We start from the raw sequence: 24,131 nt of genomic DNA on the forward strand, positions 1-24,131 counted from the left end.
CTTCTTTTTTTTTTAATATGTTTATTTATTTATTTTGAGAGAGAGCATGCATGTGTACTTGGGGAAGGGGCAGCGCGAGGAGAGAGAGAATCCCAAGCAGGCTCCGCGCTGTGAGGACAGAGCCCGACACAGGGCCCTATTCCAGGAACTGCAAGATGGTGACCTGAGCCAAAATCAAGAGTCGGATGCTTAACTGACTGAGCCACCCAGGTGCCCCCGGTAGTTTCTTATAAGCTTAAAAATATATGCTTATCAGATGATCTAATAATTCCGTTCCTAAGATTTCTTCCTAAAAAGAAATGCAAATGAATGTCCATAAAAAGACTTCTACACTCATGTTCATAACCACTTTATTTATAATAGCCCCAAAGTGGAGACGACTCAAATCCTGTACACATGTGAATGGAAAAACAAACTGGCATATTCATCCAATGAAATCCCCCTGAGCAACAAAAAGGAAGGCACTACTGATACAATATCAATATCAGTATTTGAGGATGGACCTCAAAAACATTAGGTTAAGTGACAGAAGTCCGATGGCAAAAGATCACAAACTGAATCCATTTACAAGAACACCAAAAACAGGCAAAGCTATTCTGTAATAACAGACATGGATCAGTGTTTGCCTGGGCCGGTGATTGAAGGGGGTGGGTACTGACTACAAAGAGACAGGAGAGAAACATTTTGGAGTGATGAGAATGTTGTGTGTCTTGATTGTGGGGGAGGCCACACAAATGTACCTATTTGTGAAAACTAAACACTAACAAAAACCAGAGCAGATCTATCACCCTCAAAAAGCACTCATGCTGCACCTTTGTAGTCAAATGCTCCCCCACCTCCAATTCCTGGAACGTCTTTTATCTGTTTTGGGTTCCTATAGTTTTCTCTTTTCTGGAATATCGTATAAACAGAATCATAGCATCTTTTGAGTCTGGCTCCTTTCACTCAGCATCACGCCTGCGAGATTCTTTCAAGTGCTGCACGTATCAGTACTCCATCGTATTTTATTGCTGGGTGGCATTCAGTTGTATGGATGTACCACAGTTGCTTAAGATTCTCCCATTGAAGAGCTTTTGGGTGGTTCTACTTTGGAAGGGTTATGAATAATGTTACTATAAGCATTTGTGTACAGGATTTTGTGTGAACATAAAATTCCATTTCTCTTGGGTAAATTATAAGAAACTGTCCAAATTCTTTTCCAAAATGGAAGTAACTAGTTTACATTCCCAAGTAGTAATGGAGCAACGGTCCTGTTGCTTTGCATCCTCCCCAGCATTTCGTACTTGAAGCATAATCTTAACACATCACTATCAATGACAGCACATATACTCCCGATCAAGTATAAAACAGACATTTGGTCAATGTAATTACAACACAGTTAATGTTGCATTAATAAATATTTCATGTCAGTGTTTGTACATGCTAGTGAAAACATCTTCAAGAATCTGTGGAACATTTGTAAAAACAGATCCCATTCTAGGCCACAAAGAAAATTTTGACTCATTTCCCAATGTAGAACCTGTATCACAATTGTAATAACTGCTGAAAATAGTAACAAAAATTTAAGCAGCGATAAAAATAACCACATAGAAGTTACAAACCACTTGCCAAAATAATTATTACTTTGGGTCAAAGAGGAATTTTTCAATTTAGCGAAAATCTATGTAGAAAATAATGAAAATAAGAGCACCATTCAACTACAAACTCAGGTTGAAATGCTTTTCTTATTACATTTTCCTTATTATGTTAGGAGGAAAAAAGGAAAACAATTCTCAAAAAAATTTTTTTTTCAACGTTTATTTATTTTTGGGACAGAGAGAGACAGAGCATGAACGGGGGAGGGGCAGAGAGAGAGGGAGACACAGAATCGGAAACAGGCTCCAGGCTCTGAGCCATCAGCCCAGAGCCCGACGCGGGGCTCGAACTCACGGACCGCGAGATCGTGACCTGGCTGAAGTCGTACGCTTAACCGACTGCACCACCCAGGCGCCCCTAAACAATTCTCAAAGGGAACATAAAGGAAATAAAGATAACCAGATATTGTGACTGTCTGGTTACTGTTCTTTCTCCTGATAAATCAGGCTCTTAGGGGGCAAGGCCATATTCTTATTCTCCGCTACAGTGGGCCTGGAACAACATGAGTTTCAACTGCGTGGGTGCACTTATTTGTGGATTTTTTTTCAATAAATACAATACAGCACTGTCAATGTATCTCTTTATGATTTTTTTTTTTTTTTTTTTTTTTTTTTTAGGGAGGCTCCCCTGCCAAGGTGGGGCTTGAACTCATGACCCTGAGATCAAGAGTCACATGCTCTACTAACTGAGCCAGGCACCCGGTCCTCCTTAGGATTTTCTTTGTATTTTCTTTCCTCTAGCTTACTTTGTTGTAAGAATATAGTATATGATACATATAACACACAGAATATGTGCTAATTAGCTGTTTATGTTATCCATAAGCCTTCTGTCAACAGCAAGCTATTAGTAGTTAAGCTTTGGGGGACTCATAATTTAGTCAGGAATTTTCCACTGCTGTGTGGTGGGTACCCTTAACACCTCCTCCACCCCCTTCCCTGTTCAAGGGTGAACTGTAGTGAATAGTGTGCCTGCCTTACAATATGAGTTCAATACTTAGAGGCATTTTTAATTTTCCCAAAGTTCGGCATTCTCTCCTTTGAGCTTCCACAGTAGGCTGTTCACAGCTCTATTTTACCATTTATCATTTATTTACTTTAAAATTTTCTTTAAAAAAATTTTTTTTAATGTGTATTTTTGAGAGAGACAGAGACAAGAGAGTGAGCAGGGGAGGGGCACAGAGAGAGAGACACAGGATCCGAAGCAGGCTCCAGGTTCTGAGCTGTCAGCACAAAGCTAGATTCGGGGCTTGAACCCACAAACCTGGAGATCATGACCCGAGCTGAAGCCCATGCTTAACTGAGTCACCCAGATGCCCCTATTTTAGCATTTATTAAAGCACTGCACTCACATAAGTTTTCCACATCACACCAGCCCTTTAAAAACAATTATTTGTTTACCATTCGGCCTGTGCCAGGCAACTGACAATAATCCATTTAATCCTCACGACAGCTTTTTTGAATATTCCTATTTTCCTGAAACCGAGGGTCATCCAACAAATTCCTCACAAGTTCAGGATTTGGTTGCACACACCCTACTTTCAAACATAGGCTTTTTTTTTTTTTTACCCAAACAGGTTACTTTGAACTCAGGAACAAGGTTAGATTGTCACCTTTATACGCTCAGCTCTTAGCCTAGCTCCTGGCACAGAATGTCTCAAACAAGTGACGCATTAGTAGGGTGCTGTTTGTAAACGTTCCTTCCGCGTACCGTGGCGAAATGTGCTAATTACAAGCCAGCGACGTAGACTCGGAAAGAAATCCAGAATTTACGGACGCTGCAGGACTCTCGGTCTTTCTTTCACTCCTATCTCTATGGTTAGCAAGTGACCACTCTACACTCTGGAGGACTCAGCGAGCGCAGATGAGCCCTAGGCGACTTTATTGGCACGTGACCGGAAGTCTGACTTGCTATTGGTTAATGCTGGTAAAGCCCGCCCAACAGCCTCCTGTCAGCTCCTTTAAGTAGACTCCGCGGGGACGCGCTCAGTCTTTCGGCGACTGTGAGGTTCGAGAGGTGAGACTTTGTGGTGGGTCCTGGCGCCTAGGCCCGGGTCTCCGGGCCCTGGAGCCGGGTGGGTCGCGGGCGGCCTGCAGTGATGACATGCCAAAAAAAGCACGTGTTAGACTGCTGACGCGGGTGATGCGAACTACAGTCTGAGCCGAGCCTCCGCGGCGGCGGCGGCGGGGAGGGAACGGACCTGCGGGCGCACGTCCTCTAATCCACATCTATCGTTCTTGCAGATTCCTGCCGGGCCGAGAACGTAGATCACCTTCTACTCCCCTTCGACCTTTCCCCGAAGCCTTTGAATAAAATGGTTTGATCCCAGCCCCGGTCTTGGTGTTTCTTTTCGCGACGCGCTGCCTTTGAGCCCCCGCCGCGCCTGCGCGTGGCGCCGGGGGTCAGGCTGCAGCGCCAGAGCACGCGCTTGCGCATAACTGGGGCCGCGCGGTCCTCCGCCAGCGGTCCTTTTAACCGCGAGCCACACGTCAGCACCCGGCTGCAAGGGGGTAGGCGACGTTGTGGGAAGTGCCCTGGAGAGACTACGGGGATCCTATAGGCCCCGCTACTCCGTTTCCCGCACGTTCCTAGTTCTTTTGTGGAAGTCCTGTCGTCTCCGTGATTATCAGGACCTGCAGGTTAACCGCGGCGGGGGGGGGGGGGGGGCGGGGGGCCGGAAGGGGGGGGAGTACGTGGCCTTGAGCAGTTTAAGGACCGCGGTGTACTTGACAGGAACTGGTTTCGGTCCGGATGGTGCAAGAATAACACCTGGCTGAGGTGTGGCAGTGATCTATTTGAGAATAACTACCATTTAGGGCCAACTGCTTATTTGGATACTGTACCAAGCATGGGAATAAAAGCTTGGACAAATTAATGTGTCCCAGTTAGCCTCAAGAAGGTCGTTGGGAAGAGAATTTCGATCTTCTGCATTGCCGGGCACGGCAGGCACCTAAGTAAACGCACACTCCTCCCGGGGCCAGATAGGGGAGTAGCGATGTCCCCTGGGTTTGGGGGAAATGTGCATCAGTTCTGAGTACAAGGCAGCACATGTTGAAGGCCGAGGATGCACAAGTGCAGTGTATCAACTGCTTTGGCCGTAATAACCGCAGGGGTCCCCAAGTTAACAGGATAGCTAGGCTGTTGAGGGTGCACGGAAGCAAGACGGTCTGCCTCAGGAGAGGGAGATTTTGTTCTAAAGATTTTAAGTAATCTGCACTGAAGGTGAAGCTAGAGCTTACGACCCCCGAAATCGAGTCACATGCTCTACCTACTTAGCCAGCCGGGCGCCCTGCTCCCTCGGTGTGGTGAGGACCGCCTTGCAGTTTAGAAAACCTGCCTGGTGGTCACCAGGAAATCCAAGCTGCTTTGGCAGCTGAGTGACCCAAGTGGCCTGTACCCACTGCTTAATTGTCTCCCTATTACCTAAAAAGGATTCAGTAGAAATAACTTAGATGCTTATCTAGTATTTGACATTGAGAGATTTATTTTGTGAAACAACGCAAGCGACTGTAAATCCCCACATACTATTCGGTTAAGTGCAACAGGGGACTCGTGTAATCTACACAGTAGTGCATCTAGTCCTTTGCCTTTAGTTATTGCACAAAAATTCTAATAGACCAGTGAACAAGACTGACAGGCAAATCGGCCTACACAATGAGAAATCAGAACAGTACACCGACTGGAATGATCAAATAATTTAAGTCAAATGTTTTAATGGTGCGATTAAAGTAGTCAAGGGTTCAGATATATTTTTTCAATATATTAATTTCTTTAAAGTCAGGTTCAGGCAAGGTGCTGTTTAAAAAACCACGATTAGCTTTGTCCACAGATGTAAGTCATCAAAAGTTACCCATGGTAGTTCTGATGTTGAATGCAGCTTTTAAACAATAAAAAATTGTGTTTTAAGTATACTTCTCAAAGCAAATGATACAACTAGGGAGCCCCCAAACTTGTAAACTAAGACCTTCTGACACAAATGCACAAAATAAGATTGGCAACGTTAAAGAAAGGTCACGTGAGTTCTGAGCTAACGTAGTGTTTAATGTTGAGCAAAACTTGGTCTCAACTCTCAAAGGTGGTAGAGAGTTCTCGCCTTTGGCTGTCAGAAGAGGAAACTGCCCATAACCTCAAAACATCCCGAACCAGTTAGATTTAACAAAGCATTTAGACGGCCTGTAGAAAGCACAGAGCACGTAGGAAGTGCCAAGATTGACCTTGCTCTGGCTTTCCGCCCCCTACCCCAATTCTTTATGTGCAGTGTTTGACATTTTCACATACCCTCCTGTCTCAGGAAAACATTTGGGATTAGTTAGAAACCAGGTGATTGTACCTCAGTGGTAGAAGGCTTGGGATGGTTTGATCTCATGGCTTTGCCTGATGTTCACATAAATCTCGCTGTCCCCACCCCAGCTGATAGGATGTTAGTGTGTGTATGTTCTATGGCTACTTGCTTCCAAAACGCACAATTTAATAGGAAAGGTAAGTTGCTACGCGTATCTCTTTATCATCAGTGAAATGGTTCACAAAGTTCCACTCCCCACCCCGCTCACGTTCCTGAACAGACATTCTCTGGAAGCGTGGAGGGCTGTGTCACCTATGGACTAGAAGTGCAAAAACGTTCCATTGTGCACTGGCTGCCTGAGGAAAAGCTTTGGAGGAGTCGGGGCAAGGGGAAGAAGGCCTTCCAGTTGTAAGCTTTGCTCGCACTGTGCTCTCGCTGCCACAAACACTGGAGCCATGGTGTGAGTCACCTGTCACCTCTGGATCCACCGTGGTCATTCTTCCACAGTCCCTTTGCTGAGTCAAAGCTTTGCAGCAGGCAGTGCAGACACCAGTTCCCGGATGCGTGGAATGACACCGCACAGTGGAATGGGCACCGGCAGGCAGAGGGCAGAAGCTGTGGCACAAGGGCAGACCAGTGCTACAGCGCAGATGGCAGCCAAGAACCCCACACTTTGAGCCAGATCTCGTAATACTGGGAAGGTCAGATCTTCACCCATCACAGCTGGTCAGCAGCCTCCACAAGTGGGTCTTTGAGGAGGCAGGAAGCGGAGCGAGGGTCCATGGCTGAGTGCATTATGGGGATATAGACATCATCCATGTTTGGCATGACAAAAACCTTCTGTAGAAAGAAATTAAAGAATAGCCATGTGGAAGGATGCTCGGGTTCCTCAGGCTGTTGCTCTACTCTGTTCTGATAATTTTAGGCTTCAGATAAGTTTTAAATGTACATATGAACCAACTTTTCGTGCACATTCTAAACTAATTCCTCTGCCACGTTTAAATAGTTGAGGAATCACAGTGCATGAACACAGGTCTGAGGCAGAAGCAGCCTTTGATTTCATGTACATATAATAAAACTACTCATGAGTTCATAAATATTTAACACCATTACTTTAAGAGGACTGGCTTAAGTTGCTCATAATATTTCCAAATTACTATGTCCAGAACACATATTCCAAGTAAGTTTATTCACTTAAACCCTAGCAAAAAAATGTAAGCTAATTTTTTTTCACACCAGAACCAGACAAAGCTATATATGAAAGAAATTCTACCATAATGATCACGTGAAGGATCATCAGTGATTGATAATGATGGTACTTTGACTATCATGTTTATAAACTAATTTTATGCAAGTGAATCCTAGCAATGCATTCAGTCTTCAGTAATGCCCTCTTACAAAAGCAAAAAAAGGTGGCTATGGGAGGGTGTAACAGTCACCTGTCAACTTCCCAACTTGCCTCAAAAATACCAGGAGCGAATCTCTGACCCTTGGCCTTTCTTTTCCCCCTTGTACTGCAATACCCCTGAAAGAGATAACCCACTCTAATTCCTATTGTAGGTTCTAGGGAAAACAAACAAACAAAAAAAACCTAAAGGTTGCCTTTCCTCTCACTAGGTTCAAACTACTTTTCTGCTTGGTGATAATACTAAGCTTCCCAGAAATTGGTTTTCAGTTAAAGTTAATCCATAGCTTTTGTTTACTCATTTGAGAGAGAAAGAGAGAGAGACAGAACACGCACCACATGTGAGCCGGGAAGGGGCAGAGAGAAAGGGAGAGAGAGAGAATCTTAAGAAGGCTCTGTGCTATCAGCACGGAGCCTGACTCGGGGCTTGATCTCACAAATCGTGAGATCATGACCTGAGCTGAAATCAAAAATTGGACACTTGGGGCGCCTGGGTGGCTCCGTCGGTTGAGCGTCCGACTTCGGCTCAGGGCATGATCTCACGGTCTGTGAGTTCGAGCCCCGCGTCGGGCTCTGTGCTGACGGCTTGGAGCCTGGAGACTGCTTCAGATTCTGTGTCTCCCTCTCTCTCTGCCCCTCCCTCGTTCATGCTCTGTCTCGCTCTGTCTCAAAAATAAATAAACATTTAAATAAAAAAATTGGACACTTAACCAACTGAGCCACCCGGGTGCCCCTAATCCATAGCTTTTAAATAAAAACATAATTTTTCAAAGGCGGTATCTTAAAACATACCACTGCAAAAATATGGGTCTCCTTCAAACGGTGACATTTATTTCAAAGTAAATTGTTTGCTAATCCATAAAACGTTGACAGACCTCGAATATCTGATAAAAATTTGGTAGATATAGCTCATCCCAGGTCCTCGGCTACATTATTTCCTTTGGTGGCAGAAAGCAGAAAACAGGCTTGGAGAATGAGCTCTGGCTTAGCGGACCCAACTTTCGGGTTTCCTCTGAACTACTTAACAGGGTTCTGTGGCTGAGGCTCCGGGTTTCTGAAATCGTACCTAAGATGTTATGCCTGTCTGATCATAACACGTACTTTCCTGGGATGAGGGTCCATAGCTTTCATTAGATTCTCGAAAGAGGATCCTGACCCAAATGAAATTCAGAACCTCTGTTCTGCCCTGAGCTTTGAGACTCGTGTGAAACACACACCAGATGATACCACACGTTTACCTGAAACTCCTGTTCCAGTTTCTTCTCTATCCAGTCTGTCACATGAACTAGAGTCACTTCCCTCTCTCCAAGTTTTGGCCGAGCTTTCAGCTCTACATATGGTGGCTTCCGGAAACCATACCTTTTTGGAGAAGACAAGTAGCAAACAACTGCATTTAGAGGCAGACAAGGAAGTAGACAAGTACCAACAGCAAACATTCTTCATGTACCCAGGGCTTCTCCCCCATGTGAATGTTCTCTTACTCTGAACACCCCCTCTAAAAATGATTCAAGGCAGCAAACAGGAATTGTGAGCTCCCACGTCCCTGGACCATGTGTAGGGCTGTGATGATTTGAGAACAGTTCTGACAAACTGGGAGAGCCAGGAAGCACCACTGGAAAAGTCTGTGACCTCAGCGTTGTTTTCTGGTCTTTTGCTTCTCCTGAAATGGCAAGGATCTCTTTTGTTTCTATTTTAATAAAGATAGTGTATGTGCATTACAAAACCCAAAATATACATATGTATAAAGCAGAAAGTGAAAGATACTGCCTCTCTCAGAATCTTATCCCCAAGACAGGACCACTGAGAGAAGCGGGGTCAATTTCCCCCATACTCTTAATATGCATATGTAAACAGAGAACATTCTATAACCTGCTTTTTCATTCCATCCTCTACAGCATGCTTATTAAGGCTTCCCAGTGTTGCTGACTGGCACTCACACTGTTGGTAAAGGATCCAGACAAGAGACTGTGTGCTATCAAACTACCTAAAAACTTCTACCTGGCATGGACCAATGTTTTAAAAACTACAACAAAAACATCAAATTGCTATAAACATATCTAAACACTCTCAAGATCTATACTTATCTGTGGATTAATAACAAATGTACTGGGTAGCACTATCCCAGAAGCCTTTAATTTCATCTTGCACTGAGCAGTGGCATCTGTAACCGATACATCTTAAAGCATGAAATTACGTAAGTGAAGGTATGTTGTATCAACTCTTACTATTAAAAAATTTTTTTTCTTAGGTTTGGAAGACTGTACAGTAAGATATTAACAGTGGTTATTTTGGGATGATGAGATTATAGGCTTTTTTACCCCTCTCTTTTTTTTTTTTTTCATTTGTTCCTTTTTTTTTATTTACAATGAAATAGTACTCTCTAGAAATAAAATCTAGGGGTGCCTGGGCGGCTCAGTCAGTTAAGCATCCAACTCTTGATTTTGGCTCAGGTCATGATCTCATGGTAGTGAGATCGAGCCCTGTATTGGGCTCATGCACGGAGTGCGGAGGCTGCTTGGGATTCTCTCTCTCCTGTCTCTGCCCCTCCCCTGCTCATGGGTGTGCTCTCTGTGTCAAAATAAAGAAATACACTTAAAAAATTATTTAAAAATAAAACCTAAAAAGGTATTTTAAAGTTTTTACTGGGAAATACCAGCATCCTCATCAAATGGTCAATTCAAAAAATTTTCTGATAAATCTTTTAAAAAAATTTTTAATGTTTATTTATTTTTGAGAGACAGAGAGACAGAGTGTGAGCAGGGCAGGAGCACAGAGAGAGGAAGACACAGACTCCAAAGTGGGCTCCAGGCTCTGAGCTGTCAGCACAGAGCCCAATGCGGGTCTCAAACTCGAGAACTGCGAGATCATGACCTGAGCCAAAGTCAGAGGCTCAAGCAACTGAGCCACCCAGGCGCCCCTGGAATGTCAATTTTAAACTGCAGTTCACAGATAGTGATGTTCTTCTGCTGGATCCATGAATAGGACATTTCACCGGTTCTCAATGCTGGCTTAGTTCTCCATGCTATGGATCCTGGGGGCTGGGTGCATCTCCGTTTTTAACAAGTCTCTAGGTGACTGTGATGTGCAGTTTGATTTGAGGGCCACTAGTTCATTCGATGACAACTCCTCAGATAGACCTCCTCCCACAGTAACCAAGTGCATAGGTTCTGACTCCTTAACACCTCGTTCTAACCCAGGGAGCCTTCCCTAAGCACCTCAGCCTCTGCGGAATGCGTGATCCCCCTCTGTAAAGCAGGGATAACAGTAGTACCTATCTCTGCAGGATGTTGTGAGGCACTCAGGCCAGGCAGAGAGTAAGAGCTCTACAGACGGCAGCTCTTCTAGCTGGTGGAAAGAACTGGCTTTAGAGAGGAGGAAGACCGAGAATAGAAACATGTGAAGATGAAGCTTTAAATGTGAATGAACTGTTCATAGAAGAAAGTAGAATTGGATTTGTGACAAACATTAAGGTTCCATGAAAAACGTGTGTAAGTGCTTCTGCCCAGAGGGCACTTTCCACAATGTCAAGGGTACGCAGGCTGGATTTTTATGGCCACGCAACAGGTTGTACGCACCATATTCGGTCAGTCGGGGGAGGTGGAATGTTGACCGCCAGGGTTCCTCTACATTCTTGCACTTCCACAGTGAGCAGCAGGGGGGTATTGGAGACTTCTTCAATCTTCTTTTTAATGAACTCTGTCTCTGTTGCTTTTTGGAAATATTTTGACTTGGTAATTTTATCAACAAACCTCATAATCTTGCTTGTTCGATGACCCCCAACATACCTTTAAATGAAGGACACAGATGTTAGTATACTTCATACACAAAACCTCTGTGGTTCTTCGTTCACCTTACTCTAGACCAGAGTTTCCAAACCAAAGCACTACTGACATTTTGGACTAGGTAATTCTTTGTGGTGGGGGCTGTCCTATGTACCGTACAATGTTTAGCAGCACCCTGGTCTGAGCCTTCTAGGTGCCAGCAGCATGTTTCCCCCAGTCATGATAATAAAAATTGCCTCCAGACATCGCTAAATGTCCCCTCGTGGGCAAAACAACCTCCAGTGGAGAAACCACTACATTAGGGAAGGTGTAGACATCAGACAGGACCCAAGTCTTGACCAATGGAGAGACAAAGTTGTCACAGTGCAGAGAAGGCATCCCACCTGTCCTCCTTAACAGCCCTCAACTACTGAACATAAATCCCGAGTTCTCCTAGAGAAACTTCCCCATGTCTACACAGCAAATAGGAAATCATGCTGCATCTGACAGGGACATAAAACACAGTCATTAACTGATTGTCTTTTAGGTGATGGCATACCAACTTTCAGTGGCAACTACTTTTCAAAGGGCTTAGAACTTTTTTCTAAAGAAAAATGTTACCTCAGGTGGCATGCTAGAAGGCCACGAAGCAAGCTTTTGTATCAGGTCCTATCAACCATAGGATTGCCCTAAGGAAAGAGGGTATTTGCTTTTTAAAATCCTCTGGAGTTCCAGAGTGCCAGGAAGAGTATGTGTATATGTGTAGGGAAAAGCAGTCATTCTTAAGGTCAAGAGGGTAGATTTTAAATAATGAACCCAAGTGTTAGTATCGACCCTTCCAATGTCTGGATTCTCTCCATCTTCTGTAGGATCTCAAAAGTGAACAGGTTGATATTTTCTTACAAATGCTTCTGAATCTCTGGTTTCTTTATAATCTTAGTTGCTTCAACTCACTTCGAATAATTAAAAGATCCTTACAGAGAAGCTGTTTAAGCAGTCTTATTATTCCACAGTCCAAGTTACAGGCAAAGGGAGCCCCGAAAATGAAGTCCATGACCCAAAAGATCACCTAAGCAGCCCTCGTCTTCAAAATTCACCAAAGAAATCACCCGAATGTTCCAGCCTCGTAGGAACCGGCAGCTCAATGAGAAAGTGTGACCCAACTGAGGGCAGCGATGCTCTCCATCGGGCACTAGGGGGAGGTGTTGTGTAAGCTCCTTGCACTAAACACGCCTTTCAATGCTCTATTAATAATTTTCTTCACTGGCCCAAGAAAGCCATTTTGATGGGGATCTTCTTAGCTATGGAAAGAATTCTTGGGTCTTTCTGCTGTGGGGGCTGGAGTTTTAAGCACTGACTCTGGGTTCTTAATGTAAAAGTCACTCACTCAATACGGAGGAAGAAGAAAGATTATATAGGACACCCAAGTTGGTGCCCTGAGCCCTGGAGCCCTGGAAGCTGGATCCACTCACCCTTCAGCCCCCGGGAGGAGCGGTTTGTCTCCCGCGCTGGGCTCTGGAGCGTCGTCTTCATCAGAGGAGCCAGCACTGGAGGACTCCTCATCACTGTCCGCCAGACAGTACGCCCTGGGCCTGCAACTGATCAGGGCAGAGTCACCACCGTAGCCTGCCCTTCAGGCTCTGCTTAGAAAGAGAACACACATGCTCCACCGCCATCACCGCTAACATGTCCTCATTCTCCCAACCCACCCAGAAAAGAAGAGGCTGGATTCAAGAGCCCTCGGGTTGGTCAGGTTACCCGGAGACTCTTCAGTGCCAAGTGCCCTGAGAGCAGCACAGGACTTGGGGCTCAAGAGTTCCATTCTGTGCATGCGTCCGGACAGGTGGTGGGAGTGTGATGCCGTCCACACAAAATGCAGTGATCTCATCGACAGTGCAGCAGTAGCCAAGTGGCGGGGCGGGGGGCGGGGGGATGGATGGAAAGCACGATGGTTGCAAGGGTGAGGTGACAGCTGATGTTGGCGACATAACCTCCTCTCACACATGACGGGATGACGGGGATGTTTAGGCAAGTCCCTGGGCTCTGCCTGAGTTCAGTGACTCTGATGCTTTCTGCCTTAGTTACCTCCGGATTAGTTTTGACTCAAGACTCCTTCCTAGTGAAATTATGTGTCTTATCCCATACCTGCTCTAGCTCCTAAAGGCCACAGAAAAAGCCAACAATTGCAAGGGACAAACCTCAAAGGACTCTAGGAAACAACCGACAGGAGAGCCTAGGAAGTTGCCCGGAGAAATACAAATTTAAAAACCATTTAAAAAAAGAAAGTGAGGGGCGCCTGGGTGGCGCAGTCGGTTAAGCGTCCGACTTCAGCCAGGTCACGATCTCGCGGTCCGTGAGTTCGAGCCCCGCGTCGGGCTCTGGGCTGATGGCTCGGAGCCTGGAGCCTGTTTCCGATTCTGTGTCTCCCTCTCTCTCTGCCCCTCCCCCGTTCATGCTCTGTCTCTGTCTGTCCCAAAAATAAAAATAAAAATTTTAAAAAAAAAAATTAAAAAAAAAAAAAAAAAGAAAGTGATACAAAGCCTCGTCAGTGAGCAACGTTCCCCATTAATCTTTCCAGGGATACTCAGTTTCCAGAAGCATGGGGGTTACTAGATCACCAGCAGTGGCGAGGGCCACTCTAATGGCACTGGGGGGGGGGGGGGCGGTTCTTGGCTGGGATTCGGCCCCACAAAAGGCAGCTCCCTCCCTGGATGGCGGCTTTGCTTCAGAGAGGTAGACAGGTAGGGCCCACCTCTGAGGCTCGGAGACTTGATTGGGATGAAGCCAACGAGGGACAGAGTAGTCTCTGAACACTACTAAGCAACCAAATGGTCACAAAGCAGAGCCTTGCATTTCTGATAAGGACAAAATTACTGGGAAGGCAGCAGAGCTTAGGTCCAATCCCTACAGGTGTGATCCCTACGGGGTTTCCCTCCGATGCTCACAGGGGGCAGTCATCTCCTGGCCAAAAGTGGCCAAGGGCACCCAAGGGCAGAGCACACACGCTCGTGCAGACTTGAAGGCCCAGCAGAGGCCCCAGCTAGAATGGTGGAGCTGAAATCTCCACCCTGTGAAACAAGAGCCTGACTGTAAGAGGACCTCACAAGTGTCCTCCCTGGCAGGACACCCGGATCCTCCTCGACCCCGGCTCTGAAACATTAGAGCCAGCCGTTCCACCAACAGGCTTGCGTACAGTTAAAGGGAAACTCCCCGTGCACGTACAAAAGCCTCTTGTCCCTGACCATGGAGACAATACCTAACTGACTCTTTCTTCCTCCTTCCGTTAGAGTCTTGGCTAGTCCGGGAAATGCTATGGGTGTTCACTGGTCGCAAAGCCATTTCAGAGCTTTCCCTGGTTAGGCAGTCTCACGGAGATCTTCTTTTATATAAAATGTGCGCAGCAAAATATTAGTCCCAAGAAAGCCTATAAATTGGGTCTTGAGATGCGGAAAGTCAGGGAGGCAAGTCCCCAAGATAACACAACCATCTGAGAAACCCATCTCACTTGGCCATCGGTACGAGGACTGCTTCCTGGCTCTAGATGTGCCCTCAGACGAGGGGTCTGTGTCCCGCCAGTGCAAGTAGCCTGCTCCCCCTCCACGAAGCACAAAAAGCTGCCTCAGGATCTGTGACCGCAGCGAAACCTGCTGAGCCACCAGCCCCTCCTGTTCCCCACTGGTATTTGTCATCTGGCAGCCTCCAGCCCTGAGGCAAAAGATGCCAAAGGCTGAGCACTGCAGAGAGCTCTCGGGTTCCCAAATTAATCCTCCACAGGACAGAACACAGGATAAATTTTGCGGCTTGAAGTTAATAATTTAGACAGTGCCATATCAGTGCAAGTGGATCAGATGACTTAAAATTCTGATTTTGACCAAACGGTTACCCCAACGTGGCACCCAATCCTTACTAACTAAACATGTAACTGTTTGGCTCATATTTAGTTTTATAACTCAACATGAATTTTATGATCTCGTGATGTCAGCATGAACTTCAGAGAAAGATACACTGCACATCCTTATATAAGATGTGCTGGGGGGGCACCTGGGTGGCTCAGTCGGTTCAGTGTTTGGCTTCAGCTCAGGTCACGATCTCGCAGTCCGTGGGTTCGAGCCCCGTGTCAGGCTCTGTGCTGACATCTCTGGGCCTGGAGCCTGCTTTGGGTTCTCTGCCCCTCCCCCACTCATGCTCGGTCTCTCTCAAAAATAAACATTGGAAAAAAAAAAAAAAGATGTGCTGGAACGTTAATAAGCCTAGTTTTTTTAAAACACACCTTAGAATCCAGATGAGTATGACATCCTTTCAAAGAGCCGCCTTAAAGGGCTAATTCTAGTTTTGCTGCCTCTGCTAAAAATCTTTGGATACATGCTTGGAGCCAGACACATAAGAAAAAATGAATTATTTTATCACTGATACTCTATCTTGGACCAAACATCTTATTTCTTGGTCTCAAGATCACCATCACCCCTGAACAACTTCTAGCAATTTCTCTAAGATCCAATCCATCTACAAAGCAGGATGATTCGCTGATACTCAGAACAGTTAAAAGAATGTCACAGGCTCTGGAGGCAGTCCTAAAAGGCAGCTTCCAAAGAATGCTTTAAGTGAAGGCTGCATAGTTACATTAAGCAGCCCAGTGAGGTGGCCACACACGGGAGAACGTGTTCACCTTCTCTAAGTGAAATCAGCACCATGCATCTGCCACAGACACACGCGTGCACACACCCTCCCAGCTAGACCGAGTCACAGTGTGGGCTGCAGGCACTCGGCTCCCAAAACACAGGGGCTTCGGGGTGGTGGTGGTCCGGGCTACGCTGTGGACTAGTGACCCAATATGGAGGTCACAGGGGCCTCCCTATGGGGACTTGCACACCGGACCCAGGCTGCAAGGGTAACGCACGAACAGGTTGAGCGCCTTACAGGACATGCCCTACTCCAAAGCCAAGGTTCCGTTAGACAGCGGCCAACATGTAGGATGTTTCCCTTACTGACTCGCTCTGGGCCTCTTCAGGTCGAATACAGTTATGGCCACTCAGCTAGCTACCTGAATTCCACTTTGAGCACATTATTGCCCAGAGTTATGTTAATGACAGTGTGCCACAGGATGGCTATTTGGGAAATCAAGACTGAAGGAAAAATGCCTAAAAATATAATAAAGTATACACATATTTCAAAGAGAAAGGGCTTCACTAGAATAAAGCCACACAGATTTCAATTTCTCACTGTCATCCTCAGGGTAATAATGTGAGGACATGAACAAACGTTCTACCAGTAGGGAGGACTTCCCACAGGTTGAGCAGCATCTTCTAGAGACTCCCCCGGGGGCACAATCACTTGCACACTTGAAGGGGGACCGAAGAAGGCGGTGAAACAAAGCAGAGGCCCCGCCAGAGCCTAATCTCTGGCGAGATTCACTGTGGAGGGAAACGTCGGTACCAAAGATCACATGCTCAACAGTAGCTACCACGTACACTGACGTCCATCTCTCCTCAGTATTTAGACTCAGGGTGATTCCAATATGCTCATGACTGAGGAAGTGAAGAAGCGGACTCTAGAATCACTCGTGGGATTAGGTTCTTAGTTATGGACGGGCTTTCAGAGGCTCTCAGTGCGCTCAGAAATTGTGAGCCAGATGGAGTGGGCATTTTCAGGGAGAAGGATCCAGAGCTCTCAGATTCCCCAAAAGGGGTCCTTTATGTAAAAAAGAAAAGGCTAAAGGTCCATTTTTCCAGGCCTTTTTCTCCCAAATGAAGCACTTTTGGGAATGCATGTTTTCCTTGCCTTTAAAATTAAATGACAGCCCATTACACGTCAGCATATTTAACACCCTCACAGGAAGAAGCAAAACATTTATCCCAGTCTCTACTAGGAAAAAAAAAAGGTACTTTCTAAGTATATTACAGACAAATACCATCGTATTCCCAGAGCAGAGGAGATTTTTCATGCAGTCTAGTGAAACACTGCTTACTCAGAAACAGGTCCACCTGTTCAGCCAGGGCTTATGAACTTGAGATTGTGCCAAGAGAGCCACGTGAGTAACAGCATTCATGGAATACCTAAGTGGCCAGGATCTCAGGGACTTGGATGTATTGGGGTCTCATCTGCTGCCCAAGACCTCCCTTTCTATTGGAGTCCCAGCAGCTCTGTGCTGGGCACAGGGCTGTTTCCAGAACAGTCTCCTTCCACAAGGTTCTGACTGAAGTTTGCTCTGTCCTGCTCCTGTGTAGTTAGACCTCATTTTCAAGTTTGCTTCTGCCCAGAGTCTGCTTCATCTCATAAGCTGGATGGCTGATAGTGCAGCTGTGCAGGGCAGTGGGGTGGGGGCATCCAGGCACAGGAAGGTGAGTCTGATTGGATCAAACGCCCAGCAACTCAAATCAGGGAAGTTGGCAAGATTTTCCCTCCCAGGAAAGCCTCTTAAATACCCTGACCTCAATCCTCTCAGGTCTATAAACTGAGCCTCTACGTCCAGGAACATGTTAAGGACAAGCTTCCTAGTGGTGTCACACGAGACCAAACAAGACTCAGCACCTACAGGGCATGAAATGCTACATGGAGAGTTAATAAACACCACTCACCAGAAAATACAATCCACAGATTGCCGAATCCAAATACATTTTAACAAATAGCAGAAAAATGAAAGGAAATAGCACAGATACAGGTTAGATTGCATACGGCAGGGGAAACTTTCCAATCATTAAAATAGGAACATTTCATTAAGTAACCTGGATAAATCAGAGTAAGTAAAAGCACATTCTCAAATGCAAGACCCCCCCTCCCCCATCTACTGTTACCACATGTATGAATACAATCATTAGGTCAGCATCATAACTGAACAAAAATCTAAGAGTCTGTGTCTCATATTCAGACCCTGACAAGGTGGGTCCTTGTGGGGTTTTCCTGTCATTGTACTGTCAATTCCACACCAAAGGTGTAAAGAGATGAGAAATAGACTCCACTTAGCATTTTTAGTTTGGTTAAAAACAATAATCAAATTTACATTTTCAGTCAGAAGCAGTCATTTTTAAGGGGTATGGAAACGTATAAGTTCTAAATTATCATTCTAGGCATCTAAGGAAAAAATAAATCAACCTTCGTTAACTATCGCACAGATTTGAAATATTTACTCAATCAGACAAACTGGGCAGCAGATGCAGCGTCTTCTACAAAGAGAGGAATTTACTACTAAGCAAATCAATGTCGTATTATTTAGGGAAAATACATCTCAAAACACTTTAGGAGCACCCTCTTGGCTACAAAATCAATTATCTTATTATAAATAATTCTGACTTTGTGATTACAGCAGATAGACCCCCCAGGGACCTTCGCACCGTCCACACATTGCTGTTTGTGGGTGGAAGGAGGACGTTTCCAAACGATTCCCTTCACAGAACATTTTATTGTGCAGATGAACCTGCCCCGCCGGTCTGAGTCAGTGATGCTTTCTGGATAATCGATGCTGTGCCCCCAATGGCAGCACTGAGGCCAAAAGGTGCTGAGCAGAGGTGGGGACTCACGGCTTTTGGGGGACGAAACTAAGGAACCATTCCCTAAAATCCTCTGTGGTCCAAAAGCAATCTCGTGGAAGCTCACCCAACATCTGAGGCCACTACACATCAAAGCTGCTTCTCAAATGCTAGACGGAGAGGTTGGTTCCCCAGGGTTGGATTAGTAAATCCATATGGCCCCTTACCCTTCTTTGCCAATTTCTCCAACCTTCAGGGCTTCAACAAGAGGCTCTTTCCCCAGTTTGGTCAAATTCATTTTGGTCTCGAGAGTCATCAGAAAGGACCCATTGTAGGACATTCCCAAATCGATCCAGAGTCCTGCAGAAAGGGCAAAAAACAGAAGGTTTTTTTCCCCCAGGAAAACAGGACTATCAATGACAGTATAAAAATTTATATCACATTGATGGGGCGCCTGGGTGGCTCAGTCGGTTAAGCATCCAACTTCGGCTCAGGTCATGATCTCACGGTCCATGAGTTCGAGCCCTGCGTCAGGCTCTGTGCTGACAGCTCAGAGCCTGGAGCCTGCTTTGGATTCTGTGTCTCCCTCTCTCTCTGCCCCTCCCCTGGCTCATGCTCTGTCTCTCTCTGTCTCAAAAATAAATAAAACATTAAAAAAAGTTAAAAAAAATTTATATCACATTGAAAGTCTATAGATTTGTATTGCCTGTACTACACTGCATGCAAGGGGAGGTCACACAAAGAAAAGCTCCTGGAAATGGTTCAAGCGTTTGTCAGCTTGCCAACATGTGAATATCCATTACAACGGTCGCAGTGAGCTTAGCAAACCTGTCAGCATTGGAAGGATCCAGTCCTCTGGGTTCTTCTCACATTTAGTAAGAAAATACACTCCCAACGGGAGATGGCTTGACCCAGGGCAAAGCCAGGAGAAAGTCTGCTGATTCCCAGCCAGTTATGAGGCAGAAGAGAGGGGCTATTCTTTTTTTTTTTTTATGTTTATTTATTTTTGAGAGAGAGAGAGAGAGAGAGAGAGAGAGAGAGAGAGAGAGAGAGAGAATGAATCCAAAGCAGGCTCTAGGCTCTGAGCTGTCAGCAAAAAGCCCAACACGGGGCTCGAACCCATGAACTGTGAGATCATGACCTGAGCTGAAGTTGGACACTTAGTCGACTGAGCCACCCAGGCACCCCAAAGCTGGGCTATTCTTTAAAGACACAGGTAAGAACCACTGTCTTGAAATTATCTCATGTTGGTGGGACAGTGGAGCACAGAAAATGCTCCAGATTGAGCTCAGTAGGATAAAGATAGGGACAAAAACTTTTAGCACCCTTTTCTCTCTGGAAATTGCCTAGTAATGGAAATAAAATAATTAATGTTCAAGCCCCAGAATTATCCAGATAAAGTGGGGTAACCACTTTGTACTCTGGTTTAAAATACCAGTGTCAATGAGATCATATCTAAGTTTTGTGGAATGTCACTGGGATGGCCTACCAACAGAAGTGGTCATTGACCAGAAGTCTAAAATGCAAACAGGGATCATCTCATGACCTTCTACACCAGGATTCTGTGATTTGGCAATAGAACATGCCAGGCTGTGATTTTTCAGCTCAGGATTCTGTAACACTTCATGGACTTTCAATCAAAATGTGATCCTTCATGTGGGTGTTTAAATGTTAATAAACTTTATAGATCCTCATTAGACACATGACAACATCTGAAAGGAAGCAGGAAACTAATCTAAAACCATTGTTCACACACAGCAGCATTTTCAAGCAATTACAGTAAATAACTTATCCCCTATTTGGCCACCATTTCAGATAAAAGCTTTGCTTAACCTCAAGAAGCACTAATGGTATAATTCTTCACTAAAGGCAGAATAATTTCCATTTTGTTTTCAACAAGTTCTTTTCATCATAATTGGAGGTAATTATTTTCCATGAATGACATTAAGTGATATGCAGATCAACTGTGACTGTCTTGTTTGTCGCAACTCACAAAACTGCATTATTTCTTGCTTATGTTAAGCAGTTAAAAATCATCAATTAGCTTGCTCTTCAAAGGTACTGTTACTGGAAACAAAGGGTACGTCTGCTTTTATAAAGACATTGAGTCAGAATCACTTCCAGGAGAAGGGAATAGGGCAAAAGGCTAGATATTAATAGGTTTTCAAAAAAAAAAATAGGTTTTCAACTCAATATAGATAGAATATCAATAAAGAAGATATTTATCGCTGTATAATACCTCCACTTTTTTTTTTTTTTAACTTGAGAATCGATAGGAGTCAAACTACCTGGCTGCTGTACATATTCAGAAATAACTTCTTTTGAAAACCCTGGTCAGGCTTCCAATAAATATTAATAGTATATAGTGCCTCTGAAGATGATCATGTTAAAGGCATCACAATTTTACTTCTTATAAAGTAGGTTTTGTTTGTTTCTTTAAATGAGGAGGTGTGACTATAGCTTAGTGCACTGCTGGCTTATGCCCCAATAACTGGGACATTCAGCCCAGTGATGTGTGGCCCAGAGCCCCCTCTGCTAGGAGCTGGGGTGGGGAAGGCAGAGGGAAGGCGCACATGGAGCCCTGGCATGTGGACTGGGGCTTGAGTTCCACTGGAACTTTCTAGACCTCTGTTTACGGGCTTCCTAATGTGCACAAGGGGGCTGTGCTGCCTCTTCAGGGGAGGGCTATGTCCATCCCAGCTGGGGCTCTTCCCCCTCTCTGCTGTCGCCAGCCCACTTTGCTACTTCCATGACTCTTTGCTCCGGCCTAGGTTCCCGCTGTTGCCATGGCAGACGGGGACCAGCCCAGAGAAAGCCACGGGGCCAATGGGGCACTAGGTAGGCAGAGAGTCCTGTCTGGGCTGGGGAGAGCACGAAGCATGGACATCTATCTGATGGAGCCTCTGCCTGAGGAGCAGGGTCTGTTTTCGTATCACTGTGTATGCCCCAATAGGCCCACCCACAGGGCCATGTTCAGCCCTGGTTCTCAGGGAGAATATGAAGGAGTCAAGACTGGCCTGAGAACTTTTAAAACCAGATATAAACTGCAGCCATTCCAACAGATTACTTTAATATGACATGCTTGCATTTAGATGAGGGGAAGACTATTTTAGCATTAGGTGCAAAGAAAAATCTTCTTCTGTGACAATGATTCAGCAAGCCAAAAAGCATCCTGAAAAGTCTGGAGCTCACACAACCTGGAGCTGAGACCACACGGTTACATAATGGGTGAGTCAGGATGCTCTGCCAGTAGGAGTGAAAGATGAAATGAACAGTTACTAGAAAGGCTGTCTTCTCGGTGCAGACAATCTGCGTCAACAATGTAAGGATGGGAACACGCCCTGCTCTGTGACCGGGGTCTCAATGCGCACCAAGCTGAACACATCCGGCACCAAGCCCGGATGAATGTAGGTGCAGAGAGCTCTTTCTTTTGTGCTCTGGACAAACGTTAAGACCCTTTCACGAGGCATTTCATTTAAAATGCTCCTCTCTACCAAAGCATAAGAGACTCTTAAAAACTGAGAACAGGGGCGCCTGGGTGGCGCAGTCGGTTAAGCGTCCGACTTCAGCCAGGTCACGATCTCGTGGTCCGTGAGTTCGAGCCCCGTGTCAGGCTCTGGGCTGATGGCTCGGAGCCTGGAGCCTGTTTCCGATTCTGTGTCTCCCTCTCTCTCTGCCCCTCCCCCGTTCATGCTCTGTCTCTCTCTGTCCCAAAAATAAATAAATAAATAAATAAATAAAAACAAAAAAAAAAAGTTGAAAAAAAAAACTGAGAACAAACTGAGGGTTGATGGGGGGTGGGAGGGAGGGGAGGGTGGGTGATGGGCATTGAGGAGGGCACCTGTTGGGATGAGCACTGGGTGTTGTATGGAAACCAATCTGACAATAAATTTCATATATTGAAAAAATAATAAGATAAAATAAAATGCTGCTCTCTATAACCGCCTGCTCTAGCACTTGAGGACAAAAACCAAACGTTGAGCCAGACAATTTTGAAGCCTTTAAACAGGAGTATGGCAATCAGTGTACAGAGAGGTTCTCCAGAAAGGCCATGAAAACAAAGGGTCTCCTATTAGCCTGCTTGGGCCACTATAACAAACGGCCATAAACTGGGTTGGCTTAACGACAGATATTTATTTCTCACCGTCCTGGAGGCTGGAAGTCCAAGATCAAGGTGCTGGTCAATTCAGTTCCTAGTGAGTTCCCAGTGAGAGCTCTCTTCCTGGCTCACAGAAGGCCACCTTCTCACTGTGTGACCTCACACAGCAGACAGAGACAGCAAGCTAGCTGGCTGGTCTCTTCTCATAAAGGCACCGATGCCATCATGAGGACCCTTCCCCCTCAGGACCTCATCTAAACCTGGTCACCTCCCCAAAGCGCCACCTCCAAATGTCAGTACATTGCAGGTTAGGGCTTCAACATTTGAATTTGGAGGGGGGATGGGACAGGGGACACAAACATTCAGTCTGTAACACATCTCCCCTACATAAGCGGTCCTCATGTGAAGAGTAGTAGCTGATGACTAACAAGTCCCTGTACCATTGGCACGTGATGTGGCAACATGGGGAACAAAACGGACAATGACGACTTCAGTCGGTTTTCATGCCAGCACCTGTGAGGAGCTCCGATGGCTGTTTTTCCGCTCTCCAGCTTCATGAGGGAAGGATCAGTCACCATTGCCACTGCTCAGAAGGAGATTGCGGCAAAGGTCACAGCCTGCTCCACCGAAAATGTTCCTTGAGTTCTCAGTGCAAGATGTCAGAGCTGAAGCCACTGAGATGAACCCCTGCCCTCAGGCACCTTCTGCCTGAAGACAGATAAAGACGGCCTAAGGCCACCTGGTGCAGACTGGCATGCCTCAGTGTCACCAGAGACAACTAGAATACAGGTCCTTTGGCCTTCTCCTGGTATTCTATTTGCCCGACGCCATGGACACAGGAATAGTCTCACTGGGGCCACATAAATCTAGTAATTTCTCTCGGCAGCTCACGGTTTCGCCCCTGTTAAAGTAACTAAAAGGCATCAGTCTCACTGGAGTAGGTTCAACAGGGCACCCGTTCCTTCGGCGGGGTTAGAAGAACTGAAAGCCGCGCTCACCTGAACTTGGCCCTTGGGTCATCTGCTCCTCTGTTTCCTGCTGATTTTAACTGTTACTGGTTGGTTTCCACTTTGAGAATCAACATTTGGCATCCAAAGAACAAACTTCTTAAAATGGAACATTTAATAATATATTACTAAGAACAGACGTTGGAGTTACAGGTTCTGAGAAAAGCACACCAGGGACTGTCTTGTTCCTGATGCCATACTGCTCACTCAAATACCACCGAAAACCAGCATTCCTCGTATCTGGGTGTGTCTTTTAGGACTGATGCTGCTCTGTCTACCTGTAATTGTTCTCGGAAACTGCTCCGCCTCTCAAGATTGATCGAATCAGTCTCCTCTCTTCCATCCCAACCAAATTCCACAAAATGGTATTTTTCTCCCTTTCCACAAAAAAGGAATTTTTCTTTCTGCAGCATGATCCGGTCAGAAAGTGTGGGCCCATTCCTGCCAGTGCTGAGCCCCACAGTCTGGACCTGACACTGTGC

The 24,131-nt window shown here is 45.6% G+C and overlaps 1 protein-coding gene, 1 long non-coding RNA gene and 2 other non-coding genes across 9 annotated transcripts in view; 3 read left to right on the forward strand and 1 right to left on the reverse strand.

The window, feature by feature from the left end:
* The first annotated feature begins 3,405 nt into the window (after nucleotides 1-3,405).
* Nucleotides 3,406-3,960, forward strand: LOC121015278 (uncharacterized). Its single transcript, XR_005783733.1, has 2 exons — nucleotides 3,406-3,648; nucleotides 3,876-3,960. It is a non-coding gene; the product is annotated as an uncharacterized LOC121015278 (long non-coding RNA).
* Nucleotides 3,725-3,794, forward strand: LOC121015399 (small nucleolar RNA SNORD104). The gene has a single exon (XR_005783815.1). It is a non-coding gene; the product is annotated as a small nucleolar RNA SNORD104 (small nucleolar RNA).
* Nucleotides 3,961-3,989: 29 nt separating the features above from the next.
* LOC121015400 (small nucleolar RNA SNORA76) lies at nucleotides 3,990-4,122 on the forward strand. The gene has a single exon (XR_005783816.1). It is a non-coding gene; the product is annotated as a small nucleolar RNA SNORA76 (small nucleolar RNA).
* Nucleotides 4,123-5,093: 971 nt separating this feature from the next.
* Nucleotides 5,094-24,131, reverse strand: part of TEX2 (testis expressed 2) — a 106,791-nt gene continuing 87,753 nt past the window's right edge. For 5 of the 6 annotated variants that reach the window (XM_040452107.1, XM_040452108.1, XM_040452109.1 and 2 more), the window contains 5 exons: nucleotides 18,771-18,903; nucleotides 12,553-12,678; nucleotides 10,895-11,104; nucleotides 8,558-8,678; nucleotides 5,094-6,754 (listed from right to left, as the gene is read on the reverse strand). In XM_040452107.1, the coding sequence (XP_040308041.1) occupies nucleotides 6,632-6,754; nucleotides 8,558-8,678; nucleotides 10,895-11,104; nucleotides 12,553-12,678; nucleotides 18,771-18,903 (713 nt within the window). In that variant the 3' untranslated portion in view covers nucleotides 5,094-6,631. The remainder of the gene's footprint in view (nucleotides 6,755-8,557; nucleotides 8,679-10,894; nucleotides 11,105-12,552; nucleotides 12,679-18,770; nucleotides 18,904-24,131) is intronic. The other variant, XM_040452112.1, reaches the window with a different exon arrangement.

Source organism: Herpailurus yagouaroundi, unplaced genomic scaffold (assembly GCF_014898765.1).
Source record: "Herpailurus yagouaroundi ecotype Mexico unplaced genomic scaffold, PumYag 206, whole genome shotgun sequence".
In the NCBI taxonomy this organism is placed as follows: Eukaryota; Metazoa; Chordata; class Mammalia; order Carnivora; family Felidae; genus Herpailurus; species Herpailurus yagouaroundi.